This window comes from Papio anubis, chromosome 3, assembly GCF_008728515.1.
Source record: "Papio anubis isolate 15944 chromosome 3, Panubis1.0, whole genome shotgun sequence".
Taxonomy (NCBI): Eukaryota; Metazoa; Chordata; class Mammalia; order Primates; family Cercopithecidae; genus Papio; species Papio anubis.
Genome location: NC_044978.1, coordinates 169,788,032 through 169,807,843, shown reverse-complemented (window position 1 = coordinate 169,807,843; position 19,812 = coordinate 169,788,032). Strand labels below are relative to the sequence as shown.

At 40.1% G+C, this 19,812-nt stretch overlaps 1 protein-coding gene across 13 annotated transcripts in view; it reads right to left on the bottom strand.

Annotated features, from left to right (window-relative positions):
* LDB2 (LIM domain binding 2) overlaps window positions 1–19,812 on the bottom strand; it is a 401,491-nt gene extending 381,679 nt beyond the window's left edge. For 11 of the 13 annotated variants that reach the window (XM_017958599.2, XM_017958603.2, XM_017958604.1 and 8 more), the window contains exon 1: window positions 19,353–19,812. In XM_017958599.2, the coding sequence (XP_017814088.1) occupies window positions 19,353–19,484 (132 nt within the window). In that variant the 5' untranslated portion in view covers window positions 19,485–19,812. The remainder of the gene's footprint in view (window positions 1–19,352) is intronic. The other 2 variants (XM_017958600.2, XM_017958595.2) reach the window with 1 other exon arrangement.

Below are 19,812 nucleotides of genomic sequence, written 5' to 3'. Positions count from 1 at the left end.
CAAAAGGAGTACATTTTTCATAACTTTTAGAATTAAAACAAAAACCTAAAAAGCCAAAACCCTTAACATCCTATCTGTAGTCAAACACGATCTGACCTCAACCTGTATCATCAGCTTCAGATTGCATCTTGCATCTCCTCTTTGCTCTCGGAACTACGGACAATCAGCTCCCTCCTGCTACGCGGCCTTTGCGCTTACTACTATTCTGTTAAAATGCCATCTTGGCATCACATGTCCTATTTTTCTAGCTAGAACAATGCATCTCCTCTTTGCTCTAGGAACTATGGACAATCAGCTCCCTCCTGCTACAGGGCCTTTGCGCTTACTATTATTCTTTTAAAATGCCATCTTGGCATCACATGTCCTATTTTTCTAGCTAGATCTCATTTGTTCTTTAAGTCTCAGCTAAAAATTCACTTCCTCAAAGGAGCCTTCCCTGACCACTATTCCCACCAATATAGGTCAGCTTTCCTTATTTATTTTATGCTTTCACAGAAACATGCTTGATTCTTCTAGTGCACTGATCACATTGTGTTAAATACTGCACATTTTATCCATTACAACTATACTTTAGTTGGTATGAGTTTTTAATTGCTGTACAGCTCCCTTACTTGATTGTAAATTTCCTGAAAGAAATGCCAATGTCTGTTTTTATGCGGTATTGTATGCTAAACACCTGGCCCTGCTCAATATAGATGTACCAAATGAGGGAATGAGTAAGATGTTAATGGATCTGCTGAAGAACATATAATATTCCCTCTTGCAATAAAGTCACATCCAAAGTCCTCAGACAAACATTCAAAGGCCTCTGACACTAGCCTCTATTATATCTGAGAAGGCAGCATATTGGCAGGAGAGAATGTGATGGTTAATTTTATGTGTTAACTTGACTGAGCCAAGGGATGCCCAGATATCTGGTTAAGCATTATCTCTGGGTATGTCTGTGAAGGCGTTTTCTCTGAGATTAGGGTTAGAATTGGTGGCCTGGGTAAAGCACACAGCCCTCCCCAATGGGGGTGAGCACTATTCAATCTATAAAAGGCCTGAATAGAACAAAATGGCAGAGGAATGTTGGCTTAACTCTGCCTGGTTGTTTAAGCTGGAATATTGATCTTTTCCTATTTTCAGTGCTCCTAGTTTCAGAGCTTCCGACTTGAACTGGAATTGATACGATCAGCTCTCTGGCCCTCAGGACTTTAATCCATACCACCTGCTTTCCCGGGTCCCCAGATTGCAAACATCAGGTCATGGAACTTCTCAGCCTCCATAGCAACATGAGTCTATAGCTTATAATGAATCTCTTCCTGGATATATACCCTATATCTGCTTTTCTGGAGAATTCTAACTAACACAGAGGGTGTAGAGAAGGAAGGGTGTCTACCCTAGAAACAAGAAGTCAATTTAACATCTCCATGAAGCCTCATTCCCACTGCATTCTATGGACATGGTACCCAAGCACGGAACACAGAGAAAATGATGTCTCCTCTTGGTGTCCAACTTTCTTTACACCTCCAGAGACTTCCTGTGCAGAGGTCAGCCAACCTCACCCTATTCCTACACCAGACGTGTTTGCTTGATGGCATCTCAGACCTTTATTTCCCCAAACCAGATGCCCTTCTTCTTTCCCAACAAATCCAAATCCTACAATCCCTTATCAAACCGATCCCAGCCTCCTCCATGACACATGGCCCAAACATTCTTCTTTATGCACTGTATCTTAATGACAGAAGAGAATTTAGCACCATCTTGAAAATTCTTGGGCTGGGTGCGGTGGCTCACACCTATAATCCCAGCACTTTGGGAGGCCGAGGCGGGCAGATTACCTGAGGTCAGGAGTTTGAGACCAGCCTGACAGACATGGAGAAACCCTGTCTCTACTAAAAATACAAAATTAGCCGGGCGTGGTGGCACATACCTGTAATCCCAGCTACTAGGGAGGCTGAGGCAGGAGAATTGCTTGAACCTGGGAGGCGGAGGTTGCGGTGAGCCGAGATCGTGCCACTGCACTCCAGTCTGGGTAACAAGAGCGAAACCCCAACTCAGAAAAAAAAAAAAAAAAGAAAGAAAATTCTTCATGTGTCCAATGAAGACTTAGCGAAGATCAATTAGAATCCAGGTTCTGGGTGACTAAATTAATCAAAACAGGCCTCCATTTACTGTTGAGCAGTTTCCACACTGCAAAAAGGCAGCTGACCAAAGGGAGAAGGAACAGCTAAAATTCAGAGCACTTTGCTAAGCCCTGTGGAACTCACGTCTGCCAGGAAGACCAGGAAGATTTCATTTGCACAAAAGGGCCATAGGCTCACTCAGAAGGAGCAGGTTTTTCTAGTTTGCATAGACATGTCCCATAGCCTTCCGTGCCTGAAAAGAGAGGAACAGCGCTTGTCTGCATGGTCCTTATAGTCAGTTGCCTCTCTCACTCTGTGTAAACTTCGGAGCTTACTACTTCTTTCATATCCCTCATTCATTCAAGCACTATTTAGATTATCATTTCCGCCCTTGGCCCTGTGTCCTCTGCTGCTGATATAAAGATGAGCCAGGTGAGGTCCCCGACCTCAAGAAGTCCTTGGTGGTATGACTCTGACAGTGGTGTGACCCTCAGAGTGGATTCTCAGTAAACAGATGCTAGTCCCACAGTGGAATGTGGGGACCACTGAGGAACCAAAATCAAAGTCATCAGTCAACGAGAAGGCTCTGAATGTGTCTCACAGTGAGACTCAAGACCTACTGTAACCTACCGGGGCCTCAGTATCTTCATCTGTATAGTGGGTGCTGTCTGGAGAGGCAGCAGACTGACAAGTGAAGTTCAGCTCTGAACTTGGGAACACCCAGGTTTAAGCCACAGACGTAACTCTTGCTACCTCTGAAGCCCTGGGCTAATTACTAATTAATCTCTCGGCCTCACTTGTCTTATCTGAAAAATGGAGTGGATATCACTACGTACCACAGCAGTGTGTGGCTTAATTGAGGCCATGATGTAAAGCACTTAGCTGTGGGACTAGCGATTGGTAAGTACTCAGTAGATATTCATCCTGATCAGCAAGGCTCCTGCTCCTGAATTTTTGAGATTTTCTTTCTTTTTTCATCCAGTCTCCTGCCTTCAGCTTTATGGATTTCTAACCATTCAAGGCTTTGAATGATTTGCTTTCTTCCTAAAGTTCTCTCGATACTGTTTTTCGGGGAGCGGAGTTTGGGCCTTTTTTTATTTTTAAAGATTGACTAAGTAACCACCTGGAAGTTCCACATAAATTACTACGATTAACTTCCTGATAAGGATGAAATTTTCTACCCTATACTCAGACAATTTCTCATGGTCAGAAAAAAAACGATTATTTTTTGCCATATCTTAAGTCTTCAGTGGACTTTAAAAAGCTGCTTTTTTTTCTTTCTCCTTCACCCAAGGTTTAGATTATAATAGGTTAAGAGACCTAGTTGCAGCCATCACTGGGGCATTTATGCTTCTAGCTTCACCTCCCTGTTTTGAGATGTTTACGCAATCTAATTCCTCCTTAAATCATCAGAGATGTAGCATTGTTAAGAAGTTAACAGGGCCTTCAATTAAACATAGGAATATGTGGGTCAAAATTTCCCACATAGCACAAGCAACTTAGGGTGTGAGTGTGCATGTCTGTGCATGTGTATGCACGTGTGTGTATGTCTCAGTACCGCAATCCTGGCTGGGAAAACCTCTGTCCTCGCTGCTCTGAACAGCTCACTCTTGGCACCCTCAGTTATAACTGGAGGTTCAGCTGGCTATCTTCCCTACTAGGCTGTGAGCATCCTGAGGGCAGGGTTTATATATGGTCCTTCCTCACTGAGCACATAATGAAAAAAAACTCAATAAGGTATTGAGGAATGAATGAGCCAATGCAATTCCATCCTAGACACCACAGGGTGCCACCATGAATGCTACTTCTTAAATGGTTTTAAAATCAAAGCCGTAATAAAACTAACAGCAGAGTTCTTTCTTCTCTCCTTTTCCCCTGCCCCCATAAAAAAAGTCACAGGAAATATAGAATTAGGACTGGAAACCATTCCCCCTCCATTCTCTAACCACCTCCCCCATTCTCTAGTTATCCTAAGGGTATCTGGTATCCCTTCAAGGAGGTCTCCAGAGACCAGGTAATATTATATAGGGTTGAGCTCCTTGGAAATACAATGGAGTGAATTAAGGCTGAGATTTCAGCTTCTAACGAAAAATGTCTTGACATATTTTCCTTTCAGATAAACGCCTGGAAATACACTAAACTATATTTTAATGTTTATTTGTTTCAAATACAGTATTTTTTTTCAACAGACAAATGTGAAGTTTTGAGTCCAGAAAAAAATAGGTTTAAATCACCATCCCAGCAAGCAGTTTTTAAAATAGTACACACAAGTGATCATTTCCATGCAGTTTAATGCACTTAGCCAACAGGCATTAACAGTCTTTTCAGAATAACCTAACACCTGAAGCTTATTTTCTAGTCTTAGTTCAGATGCATTTTAACCTTTCTAAAAAAACACTGGCGATGCAGGGCACCCACTGAACTCAGTAATTTTAGTAGATTCTGCATTTGCATTTTGAGCTTATTTTACGAGGACGGAAAAAAAAAAAAAAAAATCAACCATCGAGGCTTCCTTTATGTGCGGGTTTTAAGACAATGGTGCCCAGAGCATTTTGAGGCAAAACATGGTCCTCCAGCTCCAGCCAGTTTGTGCGGAAGGCAAGACTCAGTAAGATCCCTCACCAAAGAAGGTGGGAAAAAAATAGCTAAAGGAGGCTCAACAGAGGGCCAAAAACACGTTATTTACCTTGATTTTGTGTTGGATGTGACAGATTAAAAACAGAAACCAGCAGTCCACCTAATCGGGATCATAGACTGTGGCCGAAGAGAGAACCTTGCTATTCATAGCTCATCTAATCCAAGGAAGTCGGAAGAGGAAATAGACTCAGGGAAGGAAAATATTTCTCCGAGGCTTAAGTTTAAAGAGGGAAGAGGGTATGCGAAAGATTTAAGAAAAACACGCATTCAATGCACAAAGCACATGGGCCTGCAATGGGGCATGAACTACCATGCAGTAGAGGGAAGAGCCACACCACATACCCGCCCATTTAGGGCTCGGGATGTTCCCCGAGGCTGACAGATTATTTTTCCCATTCTACCAGTGTGGAAACTGAGTGTCAGAGACTCATGTCCCATGTCCTGGGTGAGGTCAGGTTTCACTGCTTCTTGCCTTTTTCTCTTCCCCATGTAGGCTTCTCGCTTGCCTCCCTGCCACATCACTGTGGGGTCCTCCTGCCAGGCTGGCGGCCAGCACATCACTTCTGGTTCCTCACACAGGTCATAATTGTGCCAAGGCACGAAGAAAACTCAAGACTAGAGGCCCCAGGCCGCTAAACGTTTCATGGCCCACAGTGTGGACCTCAAGGACGGGCAAATAAAATGTCACAAGGCAAGTTACATCACCTTGGCTTACGGGAATTTTGCATCTTAAAAAAAAAATACCATGAAAATCCATCCTTTGCTTCAGACACACTAGGCTAAAAATAGCTCAGTCAGCCAGTAAGTGTGTGTAATTTTTCCTTTGTGCATCTCCCTATCCACTGATTTCTTCCTCTCAGCAGACAGATGTGCTCCAAGACGGACCACCAGTCCACCCTCCACAAAGGGATCAGAATGTTCTTGCTCAAAGGCATAGCAGATTGCTTCACTCCCCAGCCAACACAAAACAAAATAAAACAAAACACTTTATTAGCTCCCTTGGCCCGATAGTAGAAGCTAATACTGACTGAATCCTTACTATGTACCAGGTGTTGGTCTGAGGGCTTTCATGCCTTACCTCATTAAATTCCCTAAAACAACTCTGTGAGATGGGGACGACTGCTGTCTCATTTTGCAGATGAGGAAACCAAGGCACGGAGAAGTTAAATAATCATGCTATCATCCAAAGTATAGTCTCTGAAAGGTAAAGAACCCTGGCTTGGTATTTAAATACCTCCACAATTTGGCCCCCACTTCTTCTCCAGGCCTACACACACGATCATATACACACTAATACATATACCCCAGACCATAAGCCTCAGCAGTGTCAAAATCTTCACCCTTCCTAAAATATAATATCAATTTATTTGCATTTGCTGTTCTTTCTACCTTAAACCCCCTTCCCACCACCCTTCTCTAATCGGCAAATTCCCATGTATCCCTCAAGACCTTCCTTCCCTGTAAGTCCTTACTGTGTCCCCAGTAAGCTCTTCTAAGACACAGATACTGCCCTCTTCGCCTCTAGACCAGTAATGTCATGTATAGTAGATGTTCAATATCCATTAAACAAATAAGCCACAATAAAAATTGTTAACCTTCATAGGGTACAGTCACTATGCTAAGCACTGTATAAGAATTAACTCACTCTATCTTACGAAAACCCAAACACGTAGATTCTGTTATTCCCCACATTACCCATAGAGGCATCCCAGGCACAGATGGATAAATTATCCAAGGTCGCACAGCCACTAAGTAAAGAAAAAAAATTGCATGACTCCAGAAGTTAAGCTCTTAACGCCAATGCTATGGGAGAGGACATAATCTTATTGCACAAACTATGTTGTACTAGAAGCATATGTGTATGAGGCTTATTTTTAAAAAGCATATTACCCATGCAAAAACAGTGATCTGAGGCGGGAGGATCACTTGAGCTCAGGAGTTTGAGACCAGCCTGGGCAACATAGGGAGATACCACCTCTACAAAATAAAACAAATAAATAAAAATCTTTTTTAATTAGTCAAATGTCGTGGTGCACGCCTGTGGTCCCAGCTACACAGGAAGCTGAGGTGTGAGAAATTCGAGTCCTGGAGGTCGAGGCTGCAGTGAGCCTGTGATCACATCACTGCACTCCATCCAGCGTGAGGAGGAAGACCCTGTCTCAAAAAACAAAAAATAAAAAAAAGGAAGTGATAACAAAATGGCTGCCTCAGTGAAATGTGCCTTTAAAAGAAGATTGATACTGGCCACAGAGAATATCAGTCATTATGACTGACACAAATATGAGTAAGAGAGTACCCAATCCCAAAGACCTCTTTGATCCAGTAAACAGGATAACATTACATACAAGTCATGACATAACCCACTTTTTGAGGTATCTCTTTTCTTTTTGAATTAAAGACACGCCCTTCAGAGGTGTCATAAATTAACTTGCTATATCTCAACCCACTGGTTCTAGATCAACACTAACTCTTAACATTAATTCAAGCTTCCTCTTCCCGGTAGGAATTGTGCTAAAATATTTTGATTTATGGACCCTGTGAAAGACTACATGCTCGCTGCCTTTTGACTCAGAAATAATACAAGAGAAGGAAAAGCAGAAATGAAAAAAGATCTGCCCTCAAGTTGGGAGTAGGGAGTGAGAATAAGGGTCTCTCTTGAAAGGGAGACAGAGAGGCCTAGATTCAAGACTTCCGACTAGTACCAAATGCTAATGGTCATCGTAATAGTCATCATAGTTAACTCCTTCATACCAGTAATCCTCTACCTCATTGGGGGATAAAATTGATTGTTAAGAATACTTAAACTTGTAATCTCAGCACTTTGGGAGGCCAAGGCAGGAGGATCACTGTGAGCCAGGAGTTTGAGATCAGCCTGGGTAACAAAGAGAAATTCTATGTCTACAAATCTTTTTAAAAAAATGAGCCTAGTGCAGTGTCTTGTGCCTGTAGTCCCAGATACTTAGGAGGCTGAGGCTCAAGGATCACTTGAGCTCAGGAGGTCAAGTCTGCAGTGAGTTGTGATAGAGCCACTGCACTCCAGCCTGGGCAACTGAGCAAGACCCTGTCTCAAAAACAAAACAAACAAAAAAAACAACTGATCTCAAATCATGGTACAATGGAGTCAAATAATTTTAAAAATATCTATATGGTGTTAATTTTTAAAACATAAACAGATGTATGAATAATTCAGGCAACTCAAAATTATATTTTAAGAAGATTTAAGGACATAGTAAAATACTCATAATTTTAGTTGAAAGAGCTGGATTCAAAAGGATGTCCAATATGCTTGTAAGCAAGTAAAGATTTATGTATATGTATGTGTGCATTAAATTTATATACTAACATGTTCACAGCAATTTAGTTGCATGGTAAAATTAAAGATGATTTTCTTTACCTCTTTGAACATTTTTGTATTTCACAAATACTCTACATTAATAATGTACCATGTTTTTAAACCAAAAAAGGAGACATGTCTTTTAAAGTACATGCAACTTTATTCTAAATAAACTGGCAAAGGAAATCATAAATTCAAAAGCAATGAAGGTTAGTGATGTGTTTTTCAACATCAATAGCATGACACTAAAAATCAACACTGTTTTAAGACATTTGGAAAACTGAAAAAGGAGATATGGACTTGGAATACAAAAGTTTTTGTAGTGTTGAGGTGCAGATTAGTGGTTGGTAAGTGTGTTTGGATTTGGCCAGTTCCTGGTAATTACGTAGTGACAGGAGAGTGCTAAGACTTGAAAAAATATATATAATAACTTGAGATGGCTTGTGAATTGACAGCACTGTTAGTCCAAGTTAGCCCCGCTTGGATTTGGCTTCTACACTTCCATAATCAGGAGCTTGGGCTAGATGATCTCATAACCATTCCAGCCCTGAAATTCTAGGATTCATCTAATTTGGGAGTAGTAGGCTCCATCAAATCAGAACCTTTCAAAGGCAGGTAAATATGCACTGATGGTTTAATTTTAATTTCAAGTAACAAATTTCAGCCAACTACATGGTAATCATGTTAAACTTGTAAGGTCTAAAAAAGGTTGTTTTCTGTATGTATTGCCAATTGGTCAGTTTTATGTATTGGTTTAGCTTTTTCTTGTCTACACAGATTTTCAGTATCAAGATCAAATTTTCACGGGTCCTAAGAAATGACCTACGCTGGGAGGAGAAGTGTAATACATCCTAACTCCTACCTAAAGGAAAAGAAAAAAAAAGGGGGCTACAAATTATTTAACGTTTGAGCTACACAAGATGTTACTCTATAAAGGCTGATAAAAATTATTATTAATATAGGACTATAGAAAACGTAGGTGCCCTGGTCAGAGAAATGAAGTGTAGGACAATGTATATAATTTGCAGAATTCAACAGGAAAAATAAAAAAGGTGCTACACTGAAGTGAGTGGGGCAAATCAGCACAGTGTAATGCCCAATTGCATCTGTACCAAAAAAAGAGACAGGTAGCATGACTACCCATCCACCTGATCCCTGTGGCCAGAAAGACACCGTATGGCAGGGTTCAGCACACCGCTACTTCCACCACTGTGTGCATTTTCACTGTGTGAGGAGTAAGCCACAAGGTGTCACAGTGAGTCAATTGGAAGGGCTGTTATCAGTCCAGACACGCTGATGGTGCTTCAGGCTTCTGACCAGTGCCGACCCGGCTCCCTTGGAGAAATCTGTGCTGGGCTGCATATTGAGAAGCCTGCCTCCTTAGAAGAAATGGCCAGTCAAGGCCAGTGAGTGTGTGCTCTCCAGCCCTCTCCTGGGGCTGCCATTCAGACAGTCCTCCAAAGGCACTGGTGAAAGGGAACATTTTAATGTTTTGTTGTCTCCACTGAGTTCTTAAATGGAGAAAACCCCAATCACAGCTTTTTCCCAACAAGACGGGGTACACATGGTCTCATACATTGGTCAACCCTTACTACTTAACTATAGGTATGCCTAAGAGATCATTCTAGTCTTGAATTTGCAGGAGATTGTGACTACTCTGCCATTACTCTCACATAACAAGGTATATGATTATTATATCATCCCTGCCACATAACAGTGAAAAGCCCCTTTGGCATTATCACACAAGAACCACCAAACTCAAGAGTTCTAGATCATGTTATTGCAAGTTTTGTTTATTAAAGTGAAACATGCTAGTGCAGGCATATAAACAGTATTTTTAAAGATACTTTTAAGAAATGAAGCAATGTTTGGCATTACTTACACTACTTAGTTTGCTGATAAAATCCAGAATAAGGGTATCATCGTCGCCGTCATCATCATCATCATCACAGTTCCCATTGATGTGGCACCTATTATATACCAGGCATTGTACATGCATTCATTCTTTACTTCACAATGTAACACTTAGGCTAAGGAAACTGAGGCTCAGAAAATTTAAGAAACTTCCTGAATATTATACAGCAAGTAAAAGACAAACTCAGAGTTTGGACCTAAATCTGTCTTATTATTAAGTCATACTGAGGTTGAAGCCTTTATGCTCAAGATCACTCTTTTCATTCCAGGAGAAAAAACTATTGATGAAAAAAATTGTTCATATTCCCTAACCAAAAGCTGCACACATACACAAACACAATCTGATTAGAACAAATCTCTCTCTCTCTCTCTTTCTCCCTCTCTCTGTCTCTGACACACACACACACACACACACACACCAGTTAGCAAACACAAAGTTATTATAGACCACAGCATCATATACTGTTAGAACTTCCCATATTTTCTGTTGTGCAAATCACTTCAAATAAGCTAATTAATGGCCCCAAAAGCACTTACCTAAAATGCAAAGTGCTCCAGGAAATGTAACATATTATCATGATTCATATTGTAATTCATGACTGTGGGCCCCCAGGTAGATACAGAGAGAGAGAAGTAGCAGAAATATCAAATGAAAAAAGAAACACTAGGATAAGTATAAACATTTTTAATCAGAAGTCAGGAGATTCCCAACAGATTTGCACTATCCAGAGGGCAAAATAGTCAGGTCAACACTCCCTTCACAGAAGAAATTTTGTTTTCTCGGGGCTTCTTTTTCCTTTGGGCTGGATGTGCATTCTAGCAGTGAATGCTCACTGGGCTATTAGGCTCACAGATTCTTCTCCTACTGGAACTGTAGGCAATTGTTGGTAAGACTCGGGGAAAATTTTAGTGTCAGGATAGCCAGTGCTGGAACAACTTAATTTCCTTTATTCAATAGATATATTTTGCACATCAGCCATGTGCTACATAGGGTACTGGGGATGCAATGATGCATAAGACAATCAGGTCCCTGCCCTCATGGGGCTTATATTCTATCAAGGACAAGCAAACACTTAAGAAATAAACAAGAAGCAAGAAAACATAGGCTTCCGATAATTCCTATGAAGAAAGCATGTGACAGAAAGTGATTGGGGGTTAATTTTAATTGTTTGAGGAAGGGCTCACTAGGAAGAGAACATTTAAGTTGCTCAGTACAGGACCTCCTAATTGCTGGGACTCTTTTCCTTTATTGTCCTTCTTTTCTTTGAGAAATCTAATTGATTACCTGCAAATAAAACCAGCACTATGCTAAATCCTAACTCAACTGAGGTCTCCTAATACTTAGCTGAGTTATTACAGAGAAAGTCATATATTCGGTGTCCCCCGACCGAGGGCAAAGGTCCTGCAGTGTGAATCAGCTTGGCAAGTTAATGGATCCCAAAGAAGCCCTTCGTGGCTCCAGTCCAGTGAATACTTGGTAGGAGATAAGAATGGACCATCAGGAAGGAAAAGATCAACAGATTCTTAAAACCAGAGCAAGGAGTTTAGAGCTTGTTCTAGGTTTGAGGGGAAGCAGGAAAGTCACACGATCTGATTTATGCTTTAAAAATATCACCTTGGCTGTTTGTGGGGATCAGATTATCAGGTAGAAAGAGGGGGCAGGGAGTGCTGTTAAGAGGCCATCCTGATTCCAAAAAGAGAGGCTGGGGGCTTGTAATGTCACCAGAACAGGGTAGATTCCTCTTCTTCAGAGGGGTCTGCCAAATCCTTAATGCTAAGCCTCCTATTTTAAACTGGAAGACTAAAACTTCAAATTAGGCTGGTGGAACATGGTACTAACATGAGAGAAGGGTGTGGCTACCAGGGCCTCCAGGAGGAAGCGGGCAGCTGGGAAACAACGTCCCTTCACCAGTATGCTCCAGGACAGCCCATACAGTGAAAAGTTAGATGATCCAGCCCCTGGGCTCTCAAATCTCAGGATGGCCATGCATGAACTGAGGCCTCGGTTTCTTGTCTGGTAAAGGAGAATGAGAACGCATAGAATGCATAGAATGCATGCATCTCAGGCTTTAGGGGTGGATCAAATGAGGAGATCTATCTTATCTTCAACAACTGGCAGGCATTAACGACAATGGCTTTGCAGGTAGCTAAAGTGGTCTGCAAGGGTAGGAAGGAAATATCACCTCCCACAAAGAACTTCTGCAGACAGACAGGATGTGGGGACTGACTTCCTCTCAGGAGTAGATTAAACGAGGATCCTGAGAAGCCAAACATGTTCAAAGTTCTTTCCCCTTAATGTCTTTATTTTTCCTAAGATTCCTAATTGATTACCTGCAAAGGAAGCCAATACTACGCCCAATTTGAATTGTAATTTAATTTCCTAACATTTATTTTGATTATTGTTTCCACCAAAAAATGAGATAGCTTTTATACTCATTCACTACTGTTTAAAACAATAAAAACACCATCTTTCCCAGGGCACAACTAAGAAGAAGCACTGAATGGAAATTTCAATATTTTTAAGTAAAAAAAAAAAAAAAGCTTTTAGATGACTATGCATTATATTCAATAACAGTTTCAATAACTCTTCAGATACAGTGGGCATCTTAAGTATTCTTTTTTTTTTTTTTTTCTGAGACGGAGTCTTACTCCGTCGCCCAGGATGGAGTGCAGTGGAACAATCTCCGTCTCCCAGGTTCAAACGATTCTCCTGCCTCAGCCTCCCGAGTAGCTGAAACTACAGGCGTGTGCCACCATGCCCAGCTAATTTTTGTATTTTTAGTAGGGACGGGGTTTCACCATGTTGATCAGGCTGGTCTTGAACTCCTGACCTCATGATCCACCCGCCCCGGCTTCCCAAAGTGCTGGGATTACAGGCATGAGCCACTGTGCCTGGCCTTAAGTATTCTTTAATAAGGAGTGTAATTTGGGTTTTTTTGTTCAGTTACCAGGGTATATTTTCCATCCCTGGATCCATCCCTTGGAATTTCACTTGGTCCCTTTGCAAATTAAGTCAGGCCGTTGAGACACACCTAGCAGAATCAAGTTAGTGAATGGGATCAATTTCCAAGCCACCTCCAAAGTCAATTTGTCTTAGGAAAAAAAAAATGAATATATTCACATTAAAAATTTCTATAGGTAAAACTAGATTTCTAGCTCATGTTTCCTATTTCAAGAGAGGTCCTATGTTAGAGTAGTTACAACCTCTGAAGCTAAACTACCGTCTATTTGACCTTGGACAATTTATGTAACCTGTCAGTTTCCAGTTTCCTCATTAGTAAAAGTGCAGATGTTAGTAGGTATTAGTATCATATGATGTGATCATGAGGTTTACTTGAGCCGACGTACAAAAAGCACCTAGTATTAATACTTGCCCAACAGACACTGAAAACTCCAAAGATGCTATTCTATGACTGCCTTTCAGAAAGGTGTATATACCTTTCACTACAGGAATACGCCCACGATACACTGTGTATTAACCTATCTTGGCTCTCTGTTGTAAATGTGGTTTGTAAGTCTCCCTTCATTATCAAATTGTAAGCTTCTAGAAGACAGAAAATATCTTAATCATGTTTATATTTCCAGACGCTGAGACTGTCATTGCCTAAAGTATGCAAATTCTTGAAGGAATGCCTGAATTTTGTTTTAAGCATTAATAGTTGCCTAGGTTCAAATGCATGCAGCCAGAATTTAAATGTTTTTTTAAAAATCTAGGCTCATACTGATTTTTAAAAATTTAAAAAGAAGGAAAACGCCTTGTCAGAAAATGACGAAGGTATCTGTAGTATCTCCGTCCTTTGGGCATTTTTTTTAAATGCTGTGTTCTGACACTTCAAAAAGACATTGTTTTCCTAGGTCAGTTATATTTTGAGGTCCACCCACCAAATCCAGATAAGTAAGTTTATGAATTTTGTTCTTGATCATTTATAAAGTTGGATGTTTGGGGTTGCTTTACATTTTGTTTGCTTGTTCAGAAAGGGGGTGCTCTGTGTTCCTCATGAAAAATGAGTTAATGTGGACAACTGTAATAAAAAGAGATTTATGGCCCTGTTCTCCATATACTTTAAATTAATTTCTTTCTGAACCCCAAATAAAAAGCTAAATGTTTAAAAAATGCATAGCGTTTAAATCCTACATCATAATTTACACACCAAAAAGAGAGAAATTTAAATGTGCATTGATTTTAGGCTGATAAGAATCTGTGTTGAATGTGAGTTGAAAGTTCTTTTTTTTTTTTTCTTCTTGGCCTCCTATGAATAGTTAGTTTGCAGCAATTTTTAATTAAAAACAGTTCCCATAGTAAGAAAATGGGGGAAGAAAAAGACTTCAAGAAAATAAAATCAGTATAAGAGCCCTACAATTTGTTTTCTGAGGCCATGTAGAAATCCTGAAAAATAAGAGAGTTTGGAAGTTCTCATTTTTAAAACTGCACTTTTGGTTTCATTTAACATTTTCAAAATAGCTTTCCTTTCCACCACCCAGCCCCCTCCCCCACCTCACCAACCCCCTTCAAACAACTAACAAAGTTCTGTTTTTAACACTGAAAATCATTCATAGATCTCAGAGTAGCAGCAACATTTTTCTTTCTAAATTTCTAGGGGGGAGAAACCTCCAAGTTATCACAAAGCATTTTTTTCTTTTTCTCCACCTATCCAAAATAACTAATCTCATTTTAACTAGATTCCATCTGAACATCAATGACACCAAGCTATTCCATGAATAAACATGATGTTACAAAGTGAAACGCTGTGACTAAAGTATATAAAAATGTAGCTGAAAGAAAAGAGAACTAAGAATCCCCCTCCTCCCCACCCCCTCCCCAGGGAGTTTTAGAGTTGAGCTGAGAAGGGGTGAAAATCAGCAGATTTAAATTTCCAGGTCTTCGAACATTTGTAACCTTCATATTAAATCCTGTAAAACTAAAAACTGTAATTCTGATAAAATCCTTGTGCGTACGGCTTCTGATTGTAATCACAGTTTTCTCTTTTGGAAGAGGATGTGTAATATTGATAAAAGAAAAAAACCTCAAAACAGGAAAAATATACAACGGAACTCACACTTTTCTGGAGTTTATGGTATTTAAAAAAAAAATAGCATGGTGCCAACATGAGGAACTATATATACTTAAAAATATCTTCACTTAAATGCAGGCAGTTTTGGTCATTTGAATGAGAAAACAAGGTATAGGAAAGTATCTACTCTAACAAAGATTTGTGAACTGTACTTGATAAACTTTCTTAAATTGTGTAATAATCTGACATTAGTTAAATCCCTTCACTTACAATGACGTCCACTATAATGTTTTTCATATATTTTAGCTATATTTTCATCTCAGAGCTGAGACCTAAAAATGAAAAATATCCATTGTTTTTGCTTTTATTGAAGCTTTTCACAGAACAAATTCTGAAGTCTTCAGGACATATTTTTATATCCTATCTGACTGTATTGTGTGTGCAGTGTTAAAACTATATAATTGTGTGGCTGTATTCTTCCAAAATACATTTGGCACTGCCAAACCATTCAAATACATGAATTTTGGAAGATATTGGGTCAACTTTTGACAGCATACACAACAGAAAATGTAAACTCCTTTCTGCTGCCTGGGAATTACAGTGAACACAGTGATGCCAACCTCAGAGTTTTTCTTCATTTCATTTTAAAGGGTGGGAGGAGCACCCACACATTTCTTTATTAAATTCCACTGAGATTCTAATGTTCAAAAAAATTTACTTTTCAGAATACCTAGCAGCATTTAAAACATACTTTTGTTGTTGTTATTGCTGTTTGCTCTTTAATGCATGCCTATTCCTTTACAGAGGTGAGGTCTTATTAGTACTTAGTCACTTGCTTTCCTTTGCCACAAAGATTATGGATCTAAATGACCTCAGATAAAATAAATGTGGGGGATGTGAGATGAGAACTTTAGGGAGAGTGAGAAGCACAGGCCCAAAGCTGCTTCAAGCTCAATAGGAGATACCAGGCCCCAAAAAACTTCAGAAGTGTATTTATCAGGGAAGGTGCTAATATAAATGCATTGGTTTTCAAATTATCTCCTTTTGTCTACTGATTCATTGATTGGCTAGTCAGCAAACGTTTAATGAGTACCTACTTGATCCAGGAACTACTTGCTCTAAGTGCTAGCTTATTACCCAGTTATTTTATTACCATTTGTGATTTTGAACTGAATACCATGAGCAAAGAAATCATGTCTGCACTCTTCACAATACTTTCTCATGCTAAAAAACCAGAAAATCTGAATTTTCAATTAAAGGGACACTGTTGGTAATTTGCAAATGAGGAACCAAGACCTATGCCAACTAGTTTGTAAAAGAAGTAATATTAACTCCCAATGCCATGCTCTTTAAACTAAAACTTCCCAGCTTCTGAAGAACTTTGATTTAATTTAATTGGAAGAAAGGCATCGATCCCCATGAGAAAATGCCCTGGGATCAGCCATGGAAGGAGAGTAGGTAAACATCATGGTTCTTTACTAATTTCTTTCCGTATAAAAAAGGAGGTTTCTAGGAAATTTCCAGAAACTTGATTACAATTTCTTCATCACATACTGATTTGCTATATTTTTTTTTCTAGCCAAGTCCATGTTCCAAAAGGAGTGAAGACTTGAGAGTATTACCCAGTGGGTGTGTGTGTGTGTGTGTGTGAGAGAGAGAGAGACAGAGAGAGATTAAGACTTAATGAAATAATACTATATACTGTAGGAGTGGGACCAGAGGAGAGAGAAGGAAGAGGGATGGGTGAGTCACTCTTGCCCAAAATGGTTGTATGCTTTGGCTAAATTCTCAAAGTAATCACTCAAAGGCATATTTGATTTTGCATGTGAATAAACTAATAACTCTTGCTGAGTATCTTTGTATTTTATTCCAATCAATCCCTCTCCAGAACTCAGAAAAGCTTTATCATAAACAACAATTATTGGCAAATGTACAGTGTAACTTTACATGAAAGTTATTTTTTTCAAAGTGTATACATCATGATCAAAATTTAATATTTTATGTAAATATTTAAATATCTTAGGAGCAATTGTTTGAGTCTCTCTTCTTTTCATGTGAAATAAAAACAAATATATGGCATTGCGTTCATGACAGTATTTTACTGCTTAGCAAAGAAAAAAGAAGTATTGAAGCAATTATTTAAATAATTATTTGAAAAATTATCTAATTAAGGAGGGAAAAATGTAAAGGGTGAGCTCTAGGACACACCAGAAAATAGTTCATAGCACTTTACTGTCACAGGCAGGAAGGTTTAAAAAAATCTTTAAGATTTGTCACAGCAAGCTTTCTTCTCTTGGTTCTTGAGCTATGAAGTAGTCTTTCTCTACTCAGAGCTAAATCTTTAAAAGTAATACCCCATAATCAAAAAGTTAGGAATTCCTGAGTTTAGCTCTCACAAAAAATAATGTGGCATCTTTGCGAAGCATACCGAAAAAGGAGGTCTTTTCAAATGTCTTGTCTCAAATGGGAAACAAACATGGGACCATATTGAATCCTGCAATTTTTTTTTGAGGACAAGAATAGGGAAATCTTGCAGATAAGTCTCCTAGCTGAGACCTAGCCAAGTGCTCAGTAATGGGCAGGAGGGCAGGCAGACATCAGAGAATGCTGCCTGTGTTCCTAACTGCAGGAGGATGGAGAAGAATTTCTGCAATTCCTCAAAAACTTTCTAAAATGTAAGGTGGACACAGGTCATTTTTAAATATTGTTGCTCTTCAAGAATTGAGCCATAATAGTCCCTGGCCTCTTTTTTATAACTGATCACACTTTTAAGAGACTATTTTTCCCAAATCTGTATTGCAATTAATGTGTGCCTGAACTATAAGACATTTTCTATCCTCCTAATTCTGAAAGCAGGCTATGTCAACCAATAGTATATGCAGAGATTTAAGATTCCAACACGCAGTTGCAAAGATCTGAAGGAAATATACAAACTGTAACACACACAAAGCAACATACATAAAACAGCAAGCACAAATATCAGTCACTGCCAACAGTTCACCACCCTAAGCAAAACATAGTTTGCACTTCTGTAGGAGCTACTGGCTTCTAGAAAGAGCAAGGATACCAGTAGTCATAGTTAGCATCTATGGTGTATTAACATATAAAGAAAATAGCAGTCATTAAAGACAACCCAGCTTTTAAAATACATATAAGTCCTTGTCCAGCAGTTAGCCAATCAGAAAGCAGGTCACATCTTGTTAGCTGTATTAAATACATGAAACGTCATGAATTCTCTATGGCTCTGTTGACAATCCAAGCAAGTGTGTTTGATTCTATAATGCAAACTTAATGGAGTCCCTTCCTAGAGTTAAAAGTCAATCTTCAATCTAAAATTCCACCAAAGCTATTCCCTAAAAGCTTTTTGGCATAAATCTTCTGGTATTTGTACTCTGCAGAGAAGACTAAATTCCTAGCAATTTCCACTTCCTAAAGGAACTTTGGTGTACCTATAACAGACTGCTTTTCCGAACACTTCCACAAAGCCCCAACTCACAGGCAGATGGACAGCCCAGCAGCAAGACCTGCCAGCTGAGCTAGCACAGAGAAAAAGTCAACTGACATAAAAGATTTAAATTGCAGGAGGCGAGTCTGGAGTTTTGCATTTAAAAAGTTCTGAAAGTCCTGTTCTCTCTGCTCCCAGAGTTGCTGGCTGCCTAGGAGGCTGAGTCTCCCTCTCTCAGGCAAACATGCAAAAACTAGAGCTGACTTGAAAGCTGAACCAGCTCCTGTCCTAAGGTAGAGTGATCAGGGGGGCACGGCCGACAGCAAAAGGAGAAAGTGTAGAGTCCCCTTGCCCCAAGCAACTGGTTTCTGATTTTAACACTGAAATATACTATGTGTCCCTCCAGGGCTAGTTCTGAGAAGTAGGCAGGGTTACTCGTCTGCCCCCGCTTTTACCTCGATTTTGGTGACTTTGAAAAGCAAAGACAGGTCAAAGCAGACTTCCTCTAGGATTTATTTCTAAAAAAAAAAATACATATATAGACAGTCATATGCAAACAATCACAAAATTCCTTGGAATTATATCTCAAGAAACACCAACAGGACTGACTCAGAGCCTGCAAAATACCAGAGTTCTGGAAGAGCAACATTTCTGGAAACCTGGCATGTGAATCAAGTGCTGGGTTCTCTCAAGATTCCGGCAGAAACTGTCCCCTGCTACAAGAGTTGCTGTGCCTGGAAACCCAGCGTTCAAACTCGTGGATTCACCCCGGCGCTCATTTCCACATACGTGGTAGTATCAAGTGGGACACTTCCCACAGAATTCAGCGAGAAACCCTAGGAAAAGCTCATGCATAGCTTAACAAAAATACACAAACACATCCCCAAGGTTGAAGTACTTACCTCTGTGCGAGACTGCAGTCTCTTGTTCATCTCATAGATTCGGTACTCTGGCTGTACCATGTATGGTGTATGCCTCCTATAAAATGGGCCGAAAGGAGAAGAATAGAAGGGGTCATGTGGTGTGCTGGACATCTTGCCTGCTTTTCGAAAATCAAGCTAAACAGAGTATCAGTAACGTCCATGCAGAGCACATGGGCTGTGTTCTTCCCAGTACAAAGTAGACGCACGCACACACGCTCACACACACACAGAGGCAGGCAGGCAGGCAGGCTGAACACGCTGGCTGGGAACTGCTGTCGGAGCCCTCTATAGCAGGAGAGGAGAGGGAGAGGAGAGGAGGGAGGGAAAGAGGGAGGGAGGGAGGGAGGGAGCACGGGAGAGGAGGGAGAGGGAGAGAGCAGGAGATCCAGAGAGGGAGGGAGGTTGGCATGGAGGAAGGGAGAGAAGGAGGGAGGGAGGG